Source organism: Lactuca saligna, chromosome 7, assembly GCF_052625555.1.
Source record: "Lactuca saligna cultivar CGN05327 chromosome 7, ASM5262555v1, whole genome shotgun sequence".
Classification (NCBI taxonomy): Eukaryota; Viridiplantae; Streptophyta; class Magnoliopsida; order Asterales; family Asteraceae; genus Lactuca; species Lactuca saligna.
In genome coordinates, this window is record NC_136423.1 from 171,359,881 (window position 1) to 171,383,273 (window position 23,393).

Below are 23,393 nucleotides of genomic sequence, written 5' to 3' on the forward strand. Positions count from 1 at the left end.
CAAGTTCCGAAAATAATATTTAAAAAAAGAATTTTTAGATTTTTCCATTTATTTTGCATTTTAAAATTATTTTTTAAAATATGTCAGTGTAATATTCTATTTAGAATATTTCACGTATTTTTAAAAAAAAAACGGAATTTTTTTAATTTTTTTATATATATTTTTTATTTTTTTAGTTAATTCAAGTTCCAAAAAGAATATTTAAATTTTTTTTTTTTGGATTTTTCCATTTATTTTGCATTTTAAAATTATTTTTAGATTTGGTCTCACGGTCTCACAAAATTAAAATGGTTTCAAATGAACCTGAACCTATATATATATATATATATATATATATATATATATATATATATATATATATATATATATATATATATATATATATATATATATATATATATATATATATCAACATTTACGAAGCCGAAAATGGATCTCATTAGATACTCATTAGCTTAAACGTACCCATATAAAACAAAAAACAAAAAACAAACAAAATGGCTCAATTTCAAACTCAGATTAGTCTTAGAAACCACAATTGCTTAATGATACAGATTGGACATTCTTTGAACTTGGATTTGCAAGAACACACCCTTTCCTCTTCCCTACCAAAAGAAAGACAAGAAAAAAAAATCAAGTATGAACCCCCACAATTCGTTCGAATGCCACTATACACAAGACAAGGGGTGAAAACTTTTAAACACTTAGCTCATTATACATATGAATTTATATTGCCTACAAATTCATTCTTGATGATCCGTGTTTGAGGGTATGAATCTTTTGAGCTTATCGACCAGAAAAGAAAGTGTTCTCTCCTTGAACTTTTCTCACTTTGGTTTTATCACGTGCTCTTCTTACAGCTTCTTGGATTTGTCGGTCATGGTCTTTTAGCATTTGGTCAACTTTCCCAGATGGAGCTAGCAATGGACCCGAGTAGTGAATCTTGCTTCCTTTTGACCCGTATCCAAGCTACAAAATATATAAAACTCCTTAGTCAAGAAATCTTCCATGTAACATTTGTAACACGAAAAAAAAAAATGTTACTTTTGGCCCCGTTTGTTATGCAAGACAAGACAGAAACATGACACAACAAAACATGACAAGACAATACTAGACAGAATCAGTACATGACAGGACAGGACAGAACATAACAAGACCGGACAGAATCAGTACATGACACGACACAACATGACAAGACCGGACGAAATCACTAAATGACACGACAGAACATAACAAGACCGGATAGAATCAGTACATGAAACGACAAAACATGACAAGACCGGACAGAATCACTAAATGACAAGACAGAACATAACAAGACCGGACAGAATCAGTACATGACACGACAAAACATGACAAGACTAGACAGAATAAATACATGACAGGACAGAACATGACAAGACTGGACAGAATCAGTACATGACACGACAGAACATGACAAGAGTAAACATGACCACTAAGGTGGTGTCAGTGGGACTCGCTCTTGATCACTTGTCTGTACAAAATGCCCTCTCGTTATTCTTATCTTAAAAAATATCCCTAGAAAGCTTGTCCAGTGTGTGCATCTAGGGTAAAATTGACAATTTGCTCGCATTGAATACTTACAGAAATCGGATCTTTATTGCTTGATCTTCCATCATCATCATTAGGGTGGCTTGCAGCATTTGAAGAAGCTTCTTTAAGTGATCCAGGAAATCGGCTAATCGATCTTGGATGATGTTGTTGTGAAGTTCCCGATTTGTCCCTACGATCTTCAGACAACATACTCTTCCTCGCAGCCACTAGACCCGAAATTCCTGATAAATCTCCACCATTTGATTCAACTTTTTTTCCAACTTTTGACCATGCTGCCCTTTGAACCAATGGCCCAGAATGTGAAGCTCTTTTGTGCAGATTGTTTGTTTGTTCTTCCTCCATGTTTTGAGAAGGTCTCGGTGGATCAATCGGAAAGCCTGATGCCGATTCCTCCTGTTGAGGGTTGAACTTTTCACTACGGGAATAAGACTGCCCTTGTCTTTTCTGCATTCACATAAAAAACACATTTCACTTTGTTTGTTAGTTCCAAAAAAATAAATAAACTAGGTAAATTTACTAAACTATCCCTAACTTTACCTGCAAGGAAGATGCAAGTTCAGCATTAGCTTCAGGAGCTGGCATGGCTCGAGACTCCCGTGTGGCTCGCCTTTCGGGATCGGGTCGGTGAGACTTGCCTCCAGCTGCAGCTTGTCTATAATTTTGAAAAAAGTAAGTTACATTTTTGGCCCCTGAGTATAGCTGGTTTTTGCAATTTTGGTCCTTTTGAGATTATTCTGACATTTTAGTCCTTTTTGAGGCTCTTGTAACTTTTTTGGTCTGTGTTTCAAGTAAAATGACTACTTTTGGCCCATGAGTATAGCTTTTTTTTGCAATTTTGGTCCTTTTGAAATTCTTGTAATGTTTTTGGTCCTTTTTTTGAGGCTCTTGTAACTTTTTTGGTCTGCATTTCAAGTAAGATGACGATTTTTGGTCCTTGAGTATAGCTATAGCTGGTTTTTGCAATTTTAGTCCCATAAATATAGTCATTTTACTAGAAACAAGAACCCAAAACGTTACAAAAACCTCAAATAAGGACCAAAATTGCAAGAGAAAAGTTTTTAGGACCAAAAATGTAATTTACTCTTTAAAAAAATACATCCAAACCCATTTTGGCTAAAATTATATAAAATGTAAATAAAGTTAATCAAACGTACCTTCTAGCTTCTTCATCGCGTATTTTAGCATCAAACTCTTTACTCGGAGGGTATTTTGGTAAGCTTGAAGGATCACAAGGGAGTGGTTTTGTAGTGAAGAACTGTAAGTAAAGAAAAAGATGCATTAAATGGGGCCGGGTCATGGGTCATGGGTCGGGTCAGTGATCATGCACATAAACTCATACCTCACTGTTCAAGGCTGAAGATGCGGATCCTCTGTCAGCAGGATCTATGGAGAGGAGAGTCTCCATGAGAGCTAATGCAGGTGCTGGAAATTCCTTGAATGTTTCTGCAACACATCGTTTGTAAGGCTGTTGAGGTTTGAAAATGGTGGCATGAGGCAATTTTGATTTTCTCCAATAATCCTCAGATGGAGAGCCACAAAGTTTGAAGATTTTGTGGAGTTGTTCCACCTGGATTCCACAATATGACAAGATTCGTTAGTAAAAAGTTTGAAAGTTTGTGATGTGTATATCGAATTTAGATTTGAACTTTATGATGTTAATTGAATAAAAGTTTGAACTTTGTCACGTATATCAAATAAAGCTTTTGAAAGTTGGGATGTTTATCTTATAAAGCTTTGAATTTTGTGATATATATCAATAAAGATTAGATTTTTTGATGTATGTGGAATAGAGATTTTTATTTGAATAAAGCTTTGAACTTTGAGGTGAGGTGGATACCGAATAAGCCATTGAACTTTTATGGTGTTAGTGTATATCAAATAATGAAATAAAGATTCGAACTTTGTCAAGTATATCAAATAAAGCTTTGAAATTTGGGATGTTTATCTTATAAACCTTTGAACTTTGTGATATATATTAATAAAGATTAGATTTTTTGATGTAGGTGGAATAGTGATGTTTATTTGAATAAAGCTTTGAGCTTTGTGGTGTATATCAAAGAAAGATTTGAATTTTGTGATGTATATCGAATAAAGATTTGAACTCCAAGATGGGTGTCACATAAAGATTCAAACTTGTGATGTATATTCAAATAAAGCTTTGAACTTTGTGATGTATATTCGAATAAAGTTTTGAAATTTGTGATGGGTATTGAATAAACCTTTGAACTTTGTGATGGATATCGAATAAAGCTTTAAACTTTCTGATGCTTACTGAATAAAGCTTTGAACTATTTGATGTTTAGTGAATAAAGCTTTGAGGTTTGTGATGTTTATCAAATAAAGATTTGAACTTTGTGATGGATATCAAATAAAGCTTTGAACTTTGGGATGTTTATCGAATAAAGCCTAGAATTTTATGATGTATATCTGATAGTGATAAGTATTCGAATAAAGCTTTGAACTTTGTGATGGATATCAAATAAAGATTGAGACTTTGTGAATGATATCAAATAAAGCTTTGAACTTTGTGACATTTTTGAATAAAATTTTAAGTATCTATAGTCTATACCAAATGTCAAACCTATAAAAATTACATACCTCTGTTCTTCCAGGCATTATCGGCTTTCCAGCATACAATTCAGCAACTATGCAACCAGTACTCCATAAATCAACAGCTGTCCCATAATAAGTAGCACCAAGTAAAAGCTCGGGTGGTCTATACCACAAAGTCACAACCCGACTAGTCAACGGTTGACTTTGACCAGGGTCAAAAAAGCTCGCAAGTCCAAAATCAGCAATCTTTAAAACCCCATTATTATCAACCAAAAGGTTTGAACCTTTTATGTCACGATGAAGAATCCCATGACTATGACAATGATCAAGACCTTTCAAAAGCTGCCTTATGTAGCATTTAACTTGTGATTCTGTGAACTTATGATTAGGGTGAGAAGCAAGTCCAGCTAGATCATGTTCCATGTACTCAAAAACAAGATACAAACTGCATGACATTCTTGAGGTCACAAGACCTTCTAATTTTATAACATTTGGATGATTAAGTTTGCGTAAAATGTGAATTTCTCGAGCCATAAATCGGACACTTTCAGGCTCCAAATTGTCAAATCTTACTTTCTTTAGTGCAACAATCTTTCCATGATCAAGATCACGTGCTCGATAAACATTACTATATGTACCTTGTCCAATCTGGAAAAAAAAAATGGGAAGAAAATCATCAACTTACGAATTGGAAATGCTTCATGTTCATGAATTGGAGATAAAGTTTAAATAATAAGGAAAGAAACCTTGTCTAATTTCTCAAAAGAATCTGCTTTTCTGGGTACCCATCCTTTAATAGCTTCACCTGCAACTGCCGCCAGCCATGGTGGCCAACCGGCGGCCACCTGCTCACCTTCGGTGGCTCTAGGGACACTGGTTAGAACATGATGGTGGGTTGAAACGATGGACTCTGGTTTTTCTCTTTTTCTTTCAAGATTCTCTCCTGGTAATCTGATTGAGCCATTGACATGTTTATCGATAATCATTGGTCCACCATCGTTATTATCTGATTGTGATTTGACCCTGTAGACTTCTCTTCTTGATGATGCAACCCTAGGGACACGTAATTCAGACTGAGTTTTATCGCCATATCTGTCCCTCGGACTCTCTCTGCTGTCGTCAATGGCGGAAGGCTTGCCGCAAACACAACCCATAATCCACCGAATGCAAAACTCACTTCAAGCACCCACCTCTTTTCCCCAATTTCACTAAAAAAAACAAAACGAAATCATAAAATCTCAGAAATTAGTCTCCAATACAAGCACATTCCAGCAGCTTGACCGAAATTCGTGCGTAATTAAGTCAAATTATTTCAAAATAAGCTGTACCCAGGTTATGAAATCGAAATAATTTTATACCCAGTGATCAGAACAACAAAAGGATAAAAATAGTACCTGAAAGTGAGAGTTGCATAATGCAGTTGTTGTTGTCTGATCTAGGGTTTGGAAAGTCGTGGATCTGCGAAAGAGGAAGGGGAGAGACGGATGAATGGATAGATAGAGAGGAGTTTAATTCCTGAAATCCAGAAATGGAAAATGGAAATTAGAAAAAAAAAGAAAATTAAAGAAAAAGTCTACACATTTTCTTGTTTAGCATTTATATATTCTGACAGTTTGGGGGCAGCCTTTAGAAGTCTGTTGTTTTTAGAGAGAGAAAGAGAGAAATGGGTCTTGTGTACTGAGACATCCTTACCACCACTCGCAAGTCAAAACTTGGATTTATTCATAATAAATCATTTTATCTTTTTATTAATAATTCAATCAAGAATCTCAGTTTTTATTTTCTAATAAATAAATTATAGGTTAAGTTCTTTTTCTTTTTCTCTTTTTGTACCTGTGTTAAATTTGTTCACATATGGAAATGGTCCCTGATTTTTTAACTTTTTTGTCATCAAAAAGTAACCATCTCACGTGTTCGTCCTTCAAATGAACTTTTTTAACTTTAGTATGTAAAACCACATTTAACATAATCATCATATCTATTATCATACTTTTATGTAAAGTTGCATTTTACACGAATCTTATTTATTTAATTTTTGATAATTAAAATAACTAAAGTTTATGAGAAGACAGTTAAAAGGCGCGTCGGGGGGTAAATTCCGGGGTCATAAAAAGCATTAACAAGAGGAGGGTGAAGACTTAAGCCCACATCCATTACTCGCGGGTCCCACTTCATCTAGACATCTACATATGGAAAAACAGTATATTTTTTAAATATAAAAAAGTTTAAATGTAGAAATTACTCAAATTATTGTCCTTTAGATAAATATCCTCAATTATAGGAAGAGTAAATTACATGAATGGTCCCTATGGTTTGGGGTAATTTGCGTGTTTGATCCATAACTTATTTTTTTAATTCGGAAAGTCCCTACTGTTTGTTTTTGTTACGTGTTTGGTCCCTACTGCTTTTTTTGTTACACGATTGATCCTTATCTTACCTAAAAATATTATTATTTAAATAGAAAAAAAATATGGGATAGGTAAGGTAAGGTGAGGGGGGTTGGGATTGAGGTGTGTTTATTTAAATATTTTAAAAAATCAAGTGAAAAATAGTTTTTTAGATAAGATAGGGACCAAACATGTAACAAAAACAAACAGTACGAACCTTCCGAGTTAAAAGAATAAGTTAAGGACCAAACACGTAAATTCACCTAAACCATAGGGACCATTCGTGTAATTTACTCTTATAGGAATGGTAAAGGGGGGTAGGAGGTTATCCCTAAACTAGAGGTTATCCCTCACTAACTTTGACACCAAATCACAATGTTGTAGTTAGAATAATTGAAAGTATGATGTTTTCATAAAGAAAAGAAAAAACATTAAATAAGTTACATACTTTGATAATTATTTAAATAAAATTTAAAAAAGCTACAATATAATATGTAAATAGTTACCAATGTGAAACAATAGTAAAATGATGTCCATGTCTTTGCTAATAGGACAAAATGCATTAATTTACATCTTTAAATATGACTAGACACCTACACTTCTGGCAAGATATATGGTTTTTTTAACAACTGGATTTACTAAGATTTACTAAATCACAAATGTTAGGCCTAGTAAAGGGACCAAAACAAAGGGAATGATTAAGCATAAATAAGTTGTAAGAAATGGGTTTTGTAGCTAAAAGACGTAATTTATACTAATTTTATGGTTCCTATTAGCAAATTAATTAAATGATACCCTACTACATAATCAAAAATAGTTTTTTGTCTGCATAACTCACAAGATTTCGTAAATAACATTGACTGTGAACTCTTAGGAGTTATCCAAATCTTAAATTTATTTATCCAATTGGGCACTCAAACTAAGAATTCTCAGTAACTCCTTTCATACCATTTGAAAAGCTGTCAAAATAGGCATATGGCAATATATGTGAATCATAAAACATAAATTAAGAATGACATGTTATAAGTAAATAAAGAATGATACAATTTGACATATCATATATCATATGAGGCGATAAGATTCGAACTCGAACAAATAACACGGCATTGTTTGTGTTTTGAATTCCAGAAAATAATGATGGTTAGATTTAGGTGTAGTTATTGGATGTAATGGGTTATAACTAAAGTATTACATGTCAAATAATTTAAAAATATATATTTAAATGGGCTGGTGATTTGAAATTGTTGGAAAATCCAACAATAATTCAACTTTTTAATTAATCGGATTAATCAATTTAGTTAAATGAGAAATTTTTAACTCAATTCGTTAGTTATTGTTAGATCGATGGGCTTAAGTGCTTTGGGTGGTACTATACGTCCCCTTTACTATCATAAATTTGTCAAATCATAGAATACACAAATCATTTAACTACAATTATTATTTTATTTCAAAATATTTAAACATCTGAAAAGCTTTTTTTCAGTATATATATTAACTAGCAAATTTTAGAATAAAAAAATAAGATAAGAGAAAATAGAAATATATTATATTATATTATATTATATTATATTATATTATATTATAAAGTAAATAACTATTTGTTACGTATAAGCCAAAAAGAAAAAAGAAAAAAAGAAAAAAAAAAAAAAAAAAGAATTCTCTCTCTATTCTTCAAGCGTTATGCGTAGCATGTCCACCTTAGTCAACCCTTTTTGAAAGGGAGGAAACCTTTGATCCAAATCAAAACTTGACATGATACTTTTTTATGTTAATAAATTCATTAATAATTATACATCTTCAATATCTTCTGAAATAAAATAATAACCGTAAGTATTTATAAAATATAAGGATTATGTTTTCTTTTTAAATAGTAAATTGTATAATTAGACAGGGTTTAAACTCTAAACATCTTGTGTGTAATTTCGTATCTTAACGGTTCCACCGCTACGTTTTCATTGCGGGGGTCAATGATTATGTTTTTAACAGACAAATTGATGAATTTTAAAGCAATCTTGTGTATTTAATTTCAAATCAATTTTTTGTATTTAGCATTTACAAAGTAAAGTTCAATTAAATTTTTAAAAGATACCATAAATTCTGCATACATTTTCATTCTAAAACATCATTTTCAGTTTATAATTAAATCCAATGTTTATGAATTTGGTAGGAATAACATTAAATTTAAAACATGACCAAAAGGAATTTCCATGATATTTATGTGCAATAAAAGCCAACAATTCAAGTATAAATATGAATAATGGAGAGTAGCCTTTGACTCCAATGTTGTTTAATGTGACTGACTTTAGTCAAAACGTCAATGCTTCCCGGAATAAGAGAATATATATAAATTTTGTATATCAAAATGAAATCAATATGATCAACATTTGATAATAATTACCAAAAAAAAATTAAAATACAAAGATACCATGAATTCTGTAGAAACTTTCATTCAAGAAACTTTTTAGTTTATAACTTATTAATGTTTTTGCTATGAACAATTTATAAATTAATCATTGTTTTTGTTAAGAACAAAGTACTTGATTTTTTACCGTATCATGGTGTTAGATAGGTGTGTCTTACCTAAGGGGTTAAGGATTCAACTCTCATTGTGAACAATCAAGTAGTTTAAGAATAAGATTTAGTAGGTGTGTATAGTTGTTAAAAAAACATTTAACAACTTGAATGAGAAATGTTAAAGATATGGACTCGTGGATGGCTACAGATCTTGAAATTCAAAACCGGGTTACTATTCTTAAAACTCTTCTAGACTTATAAAATAAAGAACATTTAGATTTAGTTCAAAATGCCAAAAATCATGGGAATAATCCAATTACAAAATATTAAGTGGATGTTGAAGCCAACAAACTCATTTACTAGGACATTATGTATTTCTATTGTTGTACCATATAAAAAATAACTTTCTAATAGAATCAAATATCTCATCTCTTCTCAACATCTTATCTGCAAATAAGCATAATCTTATCTGCACATAAGCATAGCATTCCTATATTTCCAAATATACCAAATCAATGTTCCAACAGTAGTATCCACCAATAATTTGTTTAGCAATCAACTTCAATCCAAAACGAACTAAACTCCCCTGGTTGAATATCCAACCATCTAAAAACCACTCCCCACATTCTCGCTGGAACTTCACATTTGGCAAAGAGATGATCCAATTGTTCCACTGCCATAATACAAACAGAAGGATGAGATGTTTGAAAAGATTGTTACGTTCTCCTTTGGGTGATTAGCTTTTAGAAACAAAAAAGTTTCATGTTAGTTGGATAAATTGGATAAAAAACCCTTTTTGTAGTTAGGCTAAGAGGAATGAGAGTGTTAAGAGTCTTCGCTAAACTCATTAAGCCCAAATGTACACCACCCCTAGCACTCGCTAGGGTTTTTTTTAAGGTGAGTTCGTCAAATATTTAACGAGAGGAGAGAGATAGAGATTGCTTGTTTGTGATTGGTGGAGAGAGAGAGAGAGAGAGAGAGAGAGAGAGAGAGAGAAAGAGTGTGTGTGTGTGTGTGCGCTTCTTTTCTTTACCATTGGTGGAAACTCGTGGAAACAGTTTCAGTGAATTTACCGTTCAAACAAAATTCAATCCCCATCCCCCCTTCTTTTTATTAAATTTGTTTTTTACCTTGCTTTAATTAAAAGTTCAACTTTTTACCATTCCCTTTTTATAAATAAATCTGATTCTTACCCTAATTTAACTTTTTCATTTATTTAAATATTAAGTATTTGTCTAGTATTAACATGTTTTTTTTTTGTTTTTAAAAATATAATTTATATTTATATTAATTTTTTTTGGTTAAAAGAATAAAATATGTTTAATATTTGTGTACAAAAATGTTTGTATACTAAAATAAAATAATTTAATAAAATTAGAAAAAGAAAATCAAAAGAAAAAAAATGAAGTGTTAGGAGTGTTACCACTCCCTACCAAATGTTAAGACTAAGTGTTAAATTGTAAAAAATGAGGTGACATTCAAAATTGTGACATGGCAAGGTGTTAAGAATGTTACCACTCCTCTTAACCTTATTACATTGTAATTTTTAACCAGCTCATTGCTAGTTCTTTCTTATTAAAATGCGGTAGTTAAAAAGATTGTGGCAAAAATTCTAGCCAATAGGTTAAGTCGGGTTTTATCTTCGGTTGTTAGTACGGTACAATCGGCATTCCTAAAGAATAGACAAATTATTGATGGTCTTTGGTAGTGAATGATGTGGTGACATGGTCTAAGAAGAAACAAAAGCTTTTGATGCTTTTCAAAATTAATTTTGAAAAGGTTTACTGATTCGTTTAATTAAGATTATCTAATAACACAATGGAAGCTATGGGTATTGGCTCTATGTCGAGACGGTGGATAGATTCTTGCCTTATATCTTCCAAGGCTTTCGTTCCTCTTAAATGAGGCATACAATAAGGAGATCCTCTTTCTCCGTTCCCCTTTCTCATTGTAATGGAAGGCATTCATGTGGCAATATAAAGAAGCTTAGGGCATCCACATTGGTTCTATTTTTACTTCTTGCAAATGCCACCTAAACATAAAGCAAAAGCCACCTTATATTGTTCTTTCATCTGTTGCAAGGCTTTCAAAGCCATTAAATGGGACCATTTTATTATAGTATTACTTTTTTATTGTATCTTTCTTTGTAAAGCAGAATGATGAATGATATTACATTATTTAATTGCAAAGGGGAATGATGAATGATATTCCATGTCATTTGCAAGAATAAATTGAAAGACAAAACTCATTCACCGCTATGGGTGGTCTTACAATCAATGAAATTTTAAAAGGTTTATGGTGGAAACGAATGACTTAAAAGTTTCATATCTTTTTTATACCTATGAGGTTTAAGTGATGGGAAAGTGTTCAACTGGGAATGCTAGAAGCATTGCATGTATTTTGTGTCTTTTTAATTCAACTTCAGGACTTTGCATTATTTATCGAAAATTAATCTTTTCTAAATAAGAGTTGCCTTTGGGCAAAGTTAATGATATTGCAATTATTTTGGGACATAAGACAAAAAAAAAACTTCCTTTCAATTAATATGATCTTCTGTTCAAGGGCGGAGCTACTATGTATCAAAATTTTCCGTCAAATGTAAATTTAGTGATTTTTTTTTTCCGAAAATCCGTCATAAATTCATTGTAAATCCGTCACAAATTCGCCAACAATCCATCACAAAGTTTGATAAATATGAATTAGTGTAAATTTGTCGATTTAGTGACGATTTTGTGAAGAAAAATTCATTTGGAAACGATTTTTTTTTTCTAGTAGTGCAACCCCTGATTTTTCTTTCTGGATTCGTCACAACTCCTGTTTGGTATCAACAATGATAAGAAAGAAACTTGATATCTGACTCTTCAAAAGTTTTTCATGAACTTTCACGGTGGAAAGTTGAAGCATTATCGATTGGTGGAAGGCTAACACTTTTTCAATCGAATTTTAGGCGTTTTTCTTTTCTCTTTTCAACGTTCCATTAACAATTTTGAAGGCTTTGGAAAGTGCATGAAATACTTTCATTTGTGGGTGTGATTTGGGCTACCAAAAAATTACTTGGATTAAATGAGATTATGTTATGTCAGATACTAGTAAATGAGGGCTCTATATTGTAGCTTATGTGCCTCCTACTATGCATTTTATCCTAACGGAGATGTCGATGTAGCTCATTTCATGCAAAGATGGTTGGAAAAGGATGTACTCAAGATTTGTAAGCATAAATGAAGGGATGAAAAGTCTTTTTGTGAATTATTTCCTAGATTATTTTCTCTTGCAATTTAAAATGATTCTATGGTTGACATTCGATTTTCTTTTGGCTTTTGGGAGTCCATTGGATACTACCTATACGTAGCGGAATTGATGACATGGAAATGGTTATCCATATGCAAATTCCCCATTGTTTTAACACCAATGATGATAATGACTTGTGGACTTTGAGACACTACATTGATACCCGAACTTTGGGCTCATTGGGTGCTGCTACTATTTGGATCGAAACTGTCCCTATAAATGTTAATATTCTAACTAGAAGGATTGACTTGGATCGTGTATATTTTGTGATTTGGACAACTCAACATTTATTCATTGATTGTGATATTGCTAAAGTGGTGTATGCCGTGACATTATTCCAATCTTTTTCGATTGTTGACATATTAAAAAAAATCGTATTAACTTCAACGAACAAAGGTTGTCAAGCAATTATCTATTACGATTTAAAGTCCATAATGACATTAAATCCACCAACAATATATCCAATAGATTGAACAAGTCCGTTACATCTCAAAACCTACAACCTCACAAGTCATTTGAAAAAAAAAAAATCAACCAACCATTTTAATAAAGAAAACCAACCCAACTTGTATCAATTCACAACCAAAATTATTATTTTGACCCCTTCATTACACCTATCACCTATGAATGTTTCTTTTCAAGTAAACCACGTCTTTTGATGTTTTTAACTTTCTGAATATAAGTAAACGACATGACAAGACAAACTTAACAACACAAAACACGTCTTAAAACACGACTTAACAACCACAACACAAAACAAGTCAAGATACTCATGGAACAAGGGGTTTATCATCCCAAATCTGTCTAGTTTCAGCCAATTCAGGACGATAACGTTTAGCCAATATCTCAACTTGTTCCCCAAATGTCTTACTCTTATGATTCCCAATACAAACCACCATTTGATCCCATCTTTTCCTACAAATCTCACCACTTCTATGCTCCAAAAGCTCATCCCACTCCACATCTTCAACACAAGCGGCATCAATCTCATAAAGCTTCCCAACCAACCAATAATCATCAGCATCCGACCATTTCTTCTCAGCCACTAAACTCGAAGTCAACTGTTCATACCACTTCCTACAACAAGTCGAATCACTTCTAGTTGTCAACTTCTCACTAATCGATGTCCATGGAATATTATCCCTCAACATCCCATGCTTTGACTTTTTCTCTTGACCCGTGATCTTCATCTGTAAATCCAAGTTGACCATATCGTATAGACTCTGATACTCATCTTGACTCCATTTCCCAATTTTCAAATTCTCAAGTTTGACTATTCTTCGCCAGGTGTCCTTGACATGGAAGCGGTGTTTACCGAGTTCTTCCGCGATCATTTTCCATTTGTTTCCGTGTTTTTTATAGGATTCTTTGAGGAATTTGATCTCTTCGGGTGTCCATTGGCGGTGTTCGGATTGTTCAAAGAGGATGTGGGCCCGATGGTAGATGGCGGTGTGAGGGCGGTAGGGGATGCAATTGCCGATTTCTTGCCAACATCTTTTCATACCTTTGTGGGATTTGCAATTTAGGATCATTTTTAAGCCGTCGTCTCCTAGGTTGTTGGAGATTATGTAGTTTTCGACGGCTTGTTTTACTATTTCGTCTTCTTCTGGCGTGAATCTTTTTCCTCGTACTAGGTTGTCGTTGTCGGTGGATTTTGTTTTTTGTTGTCTTTTGGTGGTTTTGTTTGATGACGATGGGAAGATTTCTACTTGGCCCGAAAAGGTAACTTTTTTGGTTTTCTTTTTTTTGGGGTTTTTTGGGTCTTCATTTTGTTGTTCCAAATTACCCTTGTCTCCACCTTCATTTGATTTTGAGTTCCTATTTTTTTTCTTTTCCTTTTTTGGTTTTGGGTCATCATTTGTTTGTGTCTCCGAATCTCTTTTCCTCTTTTTCTTCTTATGCTTCTTCTGTAAATCACTATTGTCTTCTTCCAAATTACCATTATACCCATCTTCATTTGCCTTTGATTTCTTCTTTTTCTTCTTTTCTTTTTTGGGTTTCGGGTCATCATCTTGGCCCTGGTTATTTTCTTCACTCTTGGAAGAATCTTTTTTCCTCTTCTTCTGTAAATCACCACTGTCTTCCTGAATAGCCTCATCTCCTTCATCTTCATTTGATTCTGATTTCCTCTTCTTGTTCTTATGCTTATGAGGTTTCTCGTTTGAAAGAGCATTATCCATTTCTTCTGGATGATTATTGGTCATGTTCTTGCTTTTCTTCTTCTTCTTCTTCTTCTTTTCCATCATCATAGGTGAGGCTTCTGCATCTTCCCCTGTGTTTCCCATTTCTTATGCTTCTGAGCTTGTGATTCCTGCTTGAGACAAAAGATAAACTCTGAGATAATAGATGCTACAAGAGCTCCCCTACCTTAACAAAAAACAAATTAAGAACTGAACATTCCGAATTTCCTATATATCTATTTGGAACAAGAGAAAAGAACAACACTTGATATAAAAAATGGTACATACATACACTATTTCCTAATTTACAATTTGATATACACTATATTAATTTTCTTTTGTGATATGTCACCAGGGACAGAAGTTGCATCATATGCATCAAAGATGAGAACTTGCAATTACAAACTTTAGTAAAAGACCATGTTTCTAGAGCATTATGGAGAAAATACTTGTTTATACCTAGAAACATGTTATGGGAAAAGAAGCGCATATAACTATATAAGTAAAGTTATAGAAGTTGAAACTTGAAACTTGGGTAGTAGGCAAAAAACCAATAGGTATGATTTCAAGCAAATTAGAAAGCATTCTGTTGCTTTTACCTTTTTTCTGATTTTTATGTATAGTTTTGAAGCAGAAGCATGCACCAGTAACAATAAACACAAAATCCATCTTTCAATATTATCAACATATACCACTATACCAGTAACTACAAGATTTCTTACTGTTTCGGGTGTTCCAGATTTCCTAACTGCTCATAAGTTTAATTTAAAATCTAAAACCCAACAAAGATATAATCTTCAAAATGTCAATAAGCACTTTGAGAAGCAATCTCAAACACGCCCTAAAATCGGCTAAGATTTGATGATGTCGACAAAGATGATGTAAATAAAGAATCGACGAAGAAGAAAAGGGGATTATAAGAGTTGAAATCAACCTGTGATGATCGATGAAGGAGTAGGGGACAGCGAAGTCCAAAATTTTGAGGGTTTACTGAATCGATCGGAGATACTGGGGAGTTCAACGATGAGTGGCGGCGGCAATTAACGATTGGCGACGATATACTTGGGGGAAGAGGGAGAAACGTGGGCAAATAGTTAAAATAGACTAGGTTTTGATGTACTAATTGCAAAGGTTAATGCCCTCAACGCATTTTTCATTTTTGTTCTTGACAAAGCTATAAAAATATTGGTTTGTATTTTTATACCTTTGTTAAAATTATGTGAGGGTCTCTATCTTTTATTTTATAATATCTTTATTTATTTGTTTTTATAGTATATTAATTATTTGTTTATACAAAAACTCTACCCCATCCATCTCCCTCACCCACCACCACCATTAAACACTACCACCAACATTACCATTTAACACTACTACCCCTAGTGCCATTACTTCTGTCGACCACTGGCACCACAAAACAAACCACCTGAAATTTGTAGACAAAACAACACCTACTAGATTCAAAAGCCTTTTTGCAACACATCTTCAACCCAAAAAACGAAACAATAACTGAAATCAAACTTGAAGCACATTAACTTCCTCGGCTCCGCTGGTATTTGACCTAAATTGGAGCCATCGTTACCATTGTCACATTCCTCTACAAGCTCTGCCTCTGTAAGCTTCGTTGGTACAAACTCAACCACTTACAACTCATGAATCAGATCTTCCTCTATCGAGAAATCAAGAACCACATATAACCTCTAGGGTTTAATCTATTTCATTAGGTTTGGATCTTCCCAAATGTGGTGTTGTGGTGGTTGGTAAGAAGAGGTATTCGAAAGGAGACAACAATGTAGGTGTGCAAGTGAGGAAGAGAATTCTGACCAGTAAAAAGAGAACTAAAACGATATGAAGAGGAGGTAAAAGGATAAAGGGGATGTATGGTGTGGTGATCGTCGGTGTTTTGCTAGTGTTCTGATATTTTCTCTGGACTTCAGTATTTGTTGGAGCTCATAAAGAGCGGGATGAATAGTTCATAAATTGTTTGTCGAAGCTCATGAAGTCTTAGTTGCACCTTGTTCCCGAGTTCAACTTAACGAGGGAAATAAAAGGAAATGGATGAAAGTGGGAGGAAAGTAAAAGAAATTGGTGTTCCTAATTTTCATTAAAGGAAGTGAAAAAAAGTGGAAGGAAATAAAATGATCATTTTCCCTCCTAACTTTCCTTTCGATTTAGATGGATTTGGAGAAAAATAATAAAATGTTTAATTTTCCTCTTACTTCTCTTCAACTCAGGAACATAAAATATAAATTTCTTTTCTTTTCCTTTTTTTTTTCTCCTTACTTTCTTTTCCTTTCATTTCGTTTCTTTTCTAAAACTTGGAAACTAGGTGTTAAGGTTAAAATAAGGGTAACATCAACTGTGAGGGAAATGTAAGAAGTGGATATACACCTAAAAAATAAATAAATAAAGACAAAACTGCAAAAATGGTCTATGTGGTATGTATTTTTTCCGAGGTTTAGTTCAAAGCTCGACTTTTTTTTTTGACTTTGTGGTTCCTTTGAGCTAGTTTCGCTATAGATTTGGTCCCTCAATAAACTAAAATAACTGTAATACCCTTGCACTATTTGTTTTCTATTTTTCTTTCATTTTTTTTTTAAAATCTAATACATATTTATTTATTTAAACAATTAAAAAATAAGCGGGCCCCACCTCCTATTCTCTCACTCTCTCACACACACACACGAAAGAACACATATATACACACCTTTCCCCTTGTTGTACCCCTTACACCCGAAACCCGCCAAGAACCACCATTTTTGTTTCCATGTGGTGTAAACTCCTTAACTTTCTTATGCTTCCTAGTCCTTTACTTATCCTGCCACTCCTTACGTTATGTGTTTATTGAAGTCTCGAGCATCATTGTTTCTCTGATTTCATCTTTTTATACCTGGTTTTCGAGTTCAAATGAGAAGCCCTAAATCTGCAATTGGTGCTCTTTACCTGGCAATCTAAAAACACCATGAAATAAATAGACCTTTGTTCCAATGGTCGCAGCCAAACATAACATTGTTTAACTGGACTACCTAGTGTTGTTGTTTATGCCCATCGACATTGGTGGTTAAGTTCACTATGAACTGTCGTCGTACCAGTAAAATAAGGGCATGATTGTAGACTTAGAAACGAGCGGGTTTTGACCCAGATTTGCTCCAAACCCATACAAATTTAATGGGTTTGGATCATATTTTATGATTTGTTTACCCACACCCATTAACCATTTTATTAAAAGGGTCAGGTATTGATCACTATCTATAACGCCCGTGTTTCTAGGCTAAGGATTAATATAATGGTTTAATCGTTAGGGACAATAATTATAACCTACTTTGAAATAATAAAGAGGAATTATTTGAATATTATGTGATTTTATGTGCATTATACTTATTTATAAGATATAATAGAGTTAATAATTAAAATAAGCATCAAAATAAAAAATAGATAGACCCAATATCTATGAATAAAGTTGTAGTGGTCGGGGTAAGGATTTTGAGGATATAAAAAACGCTGAAATCTGAGTTATAACGAAGAAGTTATGACCTATCGAAGTTTTGCGACAAAACCGGCACAACACCGGAAATCGTAAAAAGTGAGTTTACGATAGTTTACTTTTTAGCCTTAGTTGTATAAATGAAAGTTGTAGAGTACGTATCCACCTATGCGTGGATATAAAGAACGTCAAAATGGATCTCGTATGCAAAAGTTATAACCTTCCGAAGATGCAGCTGTCTGAGAGCATGACATGTGTGAGAAACCCTAATCTAATTGAACTAACGACGTGAGCATGAATTATCATGACATGAAGGGTCAAACGCACACTTTTCAAGGCTAGAATGCAGATGGAAAGTCTACGGAATGATAAGTCAAAAGCTCACGACGTCAACATGTTTTCTCATGACATGAGGAGTCAAACAGACACTTTTCAAGGCTAGAACGCAGATGGCGAAGGTACGAGGTGATGCAACCATGGCTCACGATGTGAGCATGTTTTCTTACGATATGATAGAGCCATAAACTTCCTATAAATAGCAAATTCAACCATTTCACTTCTTACACCTAAACTTTCTTTCTCTCTATCGTTTGTTGAAGGCGTTTCGCGTTTAGAGCCCAACGATCACGAACCGCTGACCATTTCTAGTTAGATTCTATCCAATCATGCTACTAATGTGAGTGCATAGATACTTTCATCTTACACATATATATGAAGTAATTTATATAAATTATGTGCAATGTGTGTATATTATATGTTTATCTAATATCTATGTTGGATGAATGTTTTATACATGTTTTAAATGATTTAAACTGTATATGTATTTTATATTTACAAATATGTTGGGGCAAAACATAGGTAGATAAAGTAGTTGGTGTGTAATGAAATAAAATGATGAGAGGCCTCGATGTTGACAATGATCTAACCATCTAGTGGAGTATAATGACGACCACAAACTTTTCTAGACAGTCTAGTGGAACGTTGTTAGGCTCGCAACCTGTAGGTGTTTGTGAATGATGTGTTCACCGGTGTACTCCATCCCCCCTCATGGTTGCCTTACGAACACATTTGGCTGAGGAACCCCCTTAGCAGTAGTGTCCGTCCCAATGAAAATCCTTAGGATAGGTCCCTTACTTTAGATGCTCTAGGGATAGAAAGTGAGGATAACGGGAATGGGTAATCGGGTTGTTGGATTTGATGAAATTAATAAACTTAATTATTGTGGGTTGAAAACCCTATGTGCTCACCAAACTCCCAAGCCTGACCCACTCAGTTTTCTCGTATATAGGTAGTGGCAAGATAACACATGAGTGATGATTTGATGAGAGATCAACAAATTAGAAACCACTAGAATATATAGATACTATAAGGCCTATCTTGTTTATGTTTATGCTTTTGATTTGTATTAACTATGACATCCCGTGGTTTTTAATATAATACATTTCTTCGGAAATGCTTTAATAAATTCTTTATCATATTTTTTTTGGAACAAATTCCGCAATATATTTTGTTAAAAATATACTCTGATTATTAAATAAAGCATAAACAAATCGGTTTTTTCTAGCCGTGAATTCGAGGATGTAATAGTTGGTATCGTAGCATTAGTTTAAGCGAACTAGGAGTTTGTAGGATTTCTAGACTTAAACTTAGAATGCTAAACGATGATTGTGAGATGAGTGTCTACTATACTTTAGACACAAACACTAGTTTATTTTAAGAAATATGCCTGAAATGTTTTATGTGCTAAATGATTTATGTTATAGCTATAAAGATGCCTTATATGTTATTATTTGATTGAATCTATGGTATGTTGCCGACCGGATCTGGAAATTTTATGTGCTCAGGATTCTAAACGTTTAATTACGATATTAGAACTGACATGTAAACTTTTTGGAGTAATAAGGAGATTTATACGTCTATCGTAAATAAAGTTTTCTTATCTTAATTCTCGTCACTGCACACCGAACGTCTGATTTGGTGTAATCGACATGGCTAGAACCCGAAGTGGAGTTGGGAATGCCAATGCAAATGGCAATCAACAGCCTCAACCCTAAGTGATTGAGCAAGTGCCTATAGTAGCAGCTTCACCTGAGCCAATCACAATGGCTGGAATACAAGCCATGATTCGGGTTATGATGGCCAAACAGAGGGAAGAGATGAGGTTGATGTTGCACGAGAATAGGGATGAACCTACGATGCATGTTGAACAACCTGAACTGAATGAGGCTCAGTCAGAGGAAGGAAATTATATTAGAATTGTTAGTCAAGCTGAACCGCATGTGGTTAGGAGGAATAACCAAGAGGACGGATTCGAGAGAAACAGATGCAAGTACAAAGACTTTACGACTTACAAGCCATCAACTTTCACTAGAAAAGGAGGATCCCATCGAAGTAATGGATTGGATCTCAGAGATGGAATTAGCCTTCATGACATGTGGTTGCAAAGGCAAGCTACAAACCACATTCGCAATGCGCCAGTTCAGAGGTGGCGTTGTTCGCTGGTGGAACACTCTAAGGAAGACCTTAAGCCCCAATCAGCCACTCAATTGACTTAGGTAAAGTTCTTGGTGCATTTCAAGCGCAAGTAATGCTCGGCCCAAAATCTGCTTGAGCTAGAGAACCAATTCCTGACATTGAAGAAGGGAAGCATGTCCATCGATGAATACACCAATAACTTCACGGACAAAATGGAGTTTGCTTTGCGTATTTTCCCAGACGAGTTGACAAAAGTAGATAGGTACGCAAAAGGACTTCCATGGGAGTACGTGGTGCCAATACGTCAGACACCTACTCCAGGGGTAGCTATTTGGGCTGCCAAGTCTGTTGAGGAGATGATCAAGGGAAGAGCCGTCAGCAAGGTTGAAGTTAGCGAGAAGAGAAAGTCTGAAGGAACTTCAGGTTCTAACAAGAAGAGCAAGTTCTCGAAGTCTGGTTCGAGGAAATTTGGAGGAGGACCCAGAGCGAAGTGGTGTGAGAAGTACAATAAGAAGAACTTTGGGAAATGTGATGGAGAAGTCAGTTGTTTTAAGTGTGGAAAGCATGGGCACTATGCCAATGAATGCACCCTCGACAAGAAAGTCTCTTATGGGTGTAATGAAGAAGGGCACATTTCGTGGGACTACCCAAAGAAGAAGGAGGCGGCAAGTCCTAATGTTCCATCGAGGCCGAAGGCGAGAACTTTCCAGATGACACTGGAAACAACAAAGGATGAAGCAGATGTCACTTCATGTACATTTCTTGTAAATAGATTGTCTGTCAATGTGTTGTTTGATTCGGGAGCAAACTACTCATTTATATCACATAAATTAGGTAGAAGACTAGCATTGCATGTAGATAAACTTCATAATGCTCTAGTTGTAGAAATTACCAGTGGCAAATTGGGAAATTTTCAGAAAAGTCCCAATATTTACGAAAAAGTTACACTTTAGTCCCAAGATTTTCTTTTTTGAACGAAAAAGTCCTGAAAACCGGCAAAATTTTGCAGTTTGACCCTTTTTGACCGGTTGAAACTAATACCAAATTAATTTGGGACTATTTCGTAAATTAACCCAAAACATTGGGACTTTTCTATAAATAAAAAATATTAGGACTTTTCTGTAAACAAAAATATTAGGACTTTTCTACAAACAAAATTATTATTATTATTATTATTATTATTATTATTATTATTATTAAAAATATAAATAGTAATACTATTTTTTGAACTTGTTATTATTAATATTGTTACTAATACATATAAATTCATTTAAATGAAAAAAATAATATTAATGACATTATTTAAGGGTGGAGGTGGAGGATATGGTGATGCTTTTAACATTGAAATCATGAATGTTTGCTTGTATATTTTTTACTTTGTATATGGTTATTTCACATTTGTTATTATTATTTTCAATTCAGAATAATAATACTTAAAATTTTAAAAGAAGTTGCATATTTGTAAAATTGTTTATAAATAGTTTAAGGTAGAATGATTTCTCACTTTATATATAAAAATTTTTAAGGTAGAAGGATTACTTTCCAAATCTAACAGATTCACTACAGACAGGTACATAGCTAGCACATATCAAAATTCAAAAGTATTAGTTACAATATATTTTTTAATAAAAAGTAATAGGACATGTTTTTTGGATTAATACGTTTGAATTTTAATTGATACTTTTGAATTATTCCTATTAATTTTTATTAAACAAGATATTGTAATTAATACTTTTGAATTTTGATATGAGTTACCTATGTAGATGTTTGTAGTGGATTTTTTGGATTTGGAAAGTAATTCTTTTACCTTAAAGATCTTTATATACAAAGTGAGAAACCCTTCTACCTTAAATTATTTATAAATAATTTTACAAATATGCAACTTCTTTTAAATTGTTAAGTATTAATTTTCTGTATTGAAAATAATAATAACAAATGTGAAATGACCATATACAAAGTAAAATATACAAGCAGACGTTCACAATTTCAATGCTAAAAGCATCACCATCTCCTTCACCTCCACCCTTAAACAATGTCATTATTATTATTTTTTCATTTAAATGCATTTATATGTATTAGTAACAATATTAATAATAACAAGTTCAAAAAATAGTATTATTATTTATATTCCAAAAACAAATAATAATAATAACAATAATAATAATAATAATAATAATAATAACAATAACAATAATAATAATAATAACAATAATAATAATAATAAAAATAATAATAATAATAATAATAATAATAATAATAATAACAATAACAATAATAATAATAATAATAATAATAACAATAATAATAACAATAATAATAATAATAATAATAATAACAATAACAATAATAATAATAATAATAATAATAACAATAATAATAATAATAGTAATAATAATAGTAATAACAATAATAATAGATAATAACAACAATAATAATAATAATAATAATAATAATAATAATAATAATAATAATAATAATAATAGTAATAATAATAATAATAACAATAATAATAATAATAATAATAATAATAATAATAATAAATAATAATAATAATAATAATAATAATAATAATAATAATAACAACAACAACAACAACAACAACAACAATAACAATAATAATAATAATAACAATAATAATAATAATAATAATAATAATAATAAGAGTTTTGTTTGTAGAAAAGTCCTAATATTTTTTGTTTACAGAAAAGTCCTAATATTTTAGGTAGTTTACGAAATAGTCCCAAATGAATTTGGTACCGGTTTCAACCGGTCAAAAAGGGCCAAACTGCAAATTTTTACCGGTTTTCAGGACTTTTCGTTCAAAAAAAAATCTTGGGACTAAAGTGTAACTTTTCTGTAAATATTGAGACTTTTCTGATCATTTCCCGTGGCAAATTCATACCTGTTAGTAATTGCATTAAAAACATCATCATCAACTTG

The 23,393-nt window shown here is 32.8% G+C and overlaps 2 protein-coding genes and 1 long non-coding RNA gene across 4 annotated transcripts; 1 reads left to right on the forward strand and 2 right to left on the reverse strand.

Moving 5' to 3' along the window:
- Positions 1 to 484: 484 nt before the first annotated feature.
- LOC145004074 (Protein kinase superfamily protein) lies at positions 485 to 5,797 on the reverse strand. 2 transcript variants are annotated; one of them, XM_078962976.1, is made up of 9 exons: positions 5,739 to 5,797; positions 5,523 to 5,643; positions 4,875 to 5,336; positions 4,174 to 4,776; positions 2,915 to 3,142; positions 2,730 to 2,830; positions 2,113 to 2,227; positions 1,606 to 2,019; positions 485 to 969 (listed from the first exon to the last, which is right to left on the reverse strand). In XM_078962976.1, the coding sequence occupies exons 3-9, from the start codon at positions 5,280 to 5,282 to the stop codon at positions 787 to 789; spliced, it is 2,052 nt and encodes a 683-aa protein (XP_078819102.1). In that variant the 5' UTR covers positions 5,283 to 5,336; positions 5,523 to 5,643; positions 5,739 to 5,797; the 3' UTR covers positions 485 to 786. The 2 variants fall into 2 exon arrangements, with proteins under 2 accessions (XP_078819102.1, XP_078819103.1); XM_078962977.1 differs by having other exon boundaries at positions 5,523 to 5,586; positions 5,708 to 5,791.
- Positions 5,798 to 12,831: 7,034 nt separating this feature from the next.
- LOC145004681 (RNA polymerase I termination factor-like) lies at positions 12,832 to 15,643 on the reverse strand. The gene is made up of 2 exons (XM_078963650.1): positions 15,432 to 15,643; positions 12,832 to 14,628 (listed from the first exon to the last, which is right to left on the reverse strand). The coding sequence occupies exon 2, from the start codon at positions 14,600 to 14,602 to the stop codon at positions 13,088 to 13,090; it is 1,515 nt and encodes a 504-aa protein (XP_078819776.1). The 5' UTR covers positions 14,603 to 14,628; positions 15,432 to 15,643; the 3' UTR covers positions 12,832 to 13,087.
- LOC145004683 (uncharacterized) lies at positions 14,550 to 15,178 on the forward strand. The gene is made up of 2 exons (XR_013662428.1): positions 14,550 to 14,777; positions 14,853 to 15,178. It is a non-coding gene; the product is annotated as an uncharacterized LOC145004683 (long non-coding RNA).
- Positions 15,644 to 23,393: the final 7,750 nt, after the last annotated feature.

Excerpts from the sequence above, each read along its gene's own strand:
- LOC145004074 (XM_078962976.1), bottom strand. The coding sequence starts at position 5,282 with ATGGGTTGTGTTTGCGGCAAGCCTTCCGCCATTGACGACAGCAGAGAG. Across the intron at positions 4,777-4,874 it reads CTTTTGAGAAATTAGACAAG|ATTGGACAAGGTACATATAG; the intron begins GTTTCTTTCCTT and ends TTTTTTTTCCAG. Across the intron at positions 970-1,605 it reads GCAATAAAGATCCGATTTCT|CTTGGATACGGGTCAAAAGG; the intron begins GTAAGTATTCAA and ends TATATTTTGTAG.
- LOC145004681 (XM_078963650.1), bottom strand. The coding sequence starts at position 14,602 with ATGGGAAACACAGGGGAAGATGCAGAAGCCTCACCTATGATGATGGAA.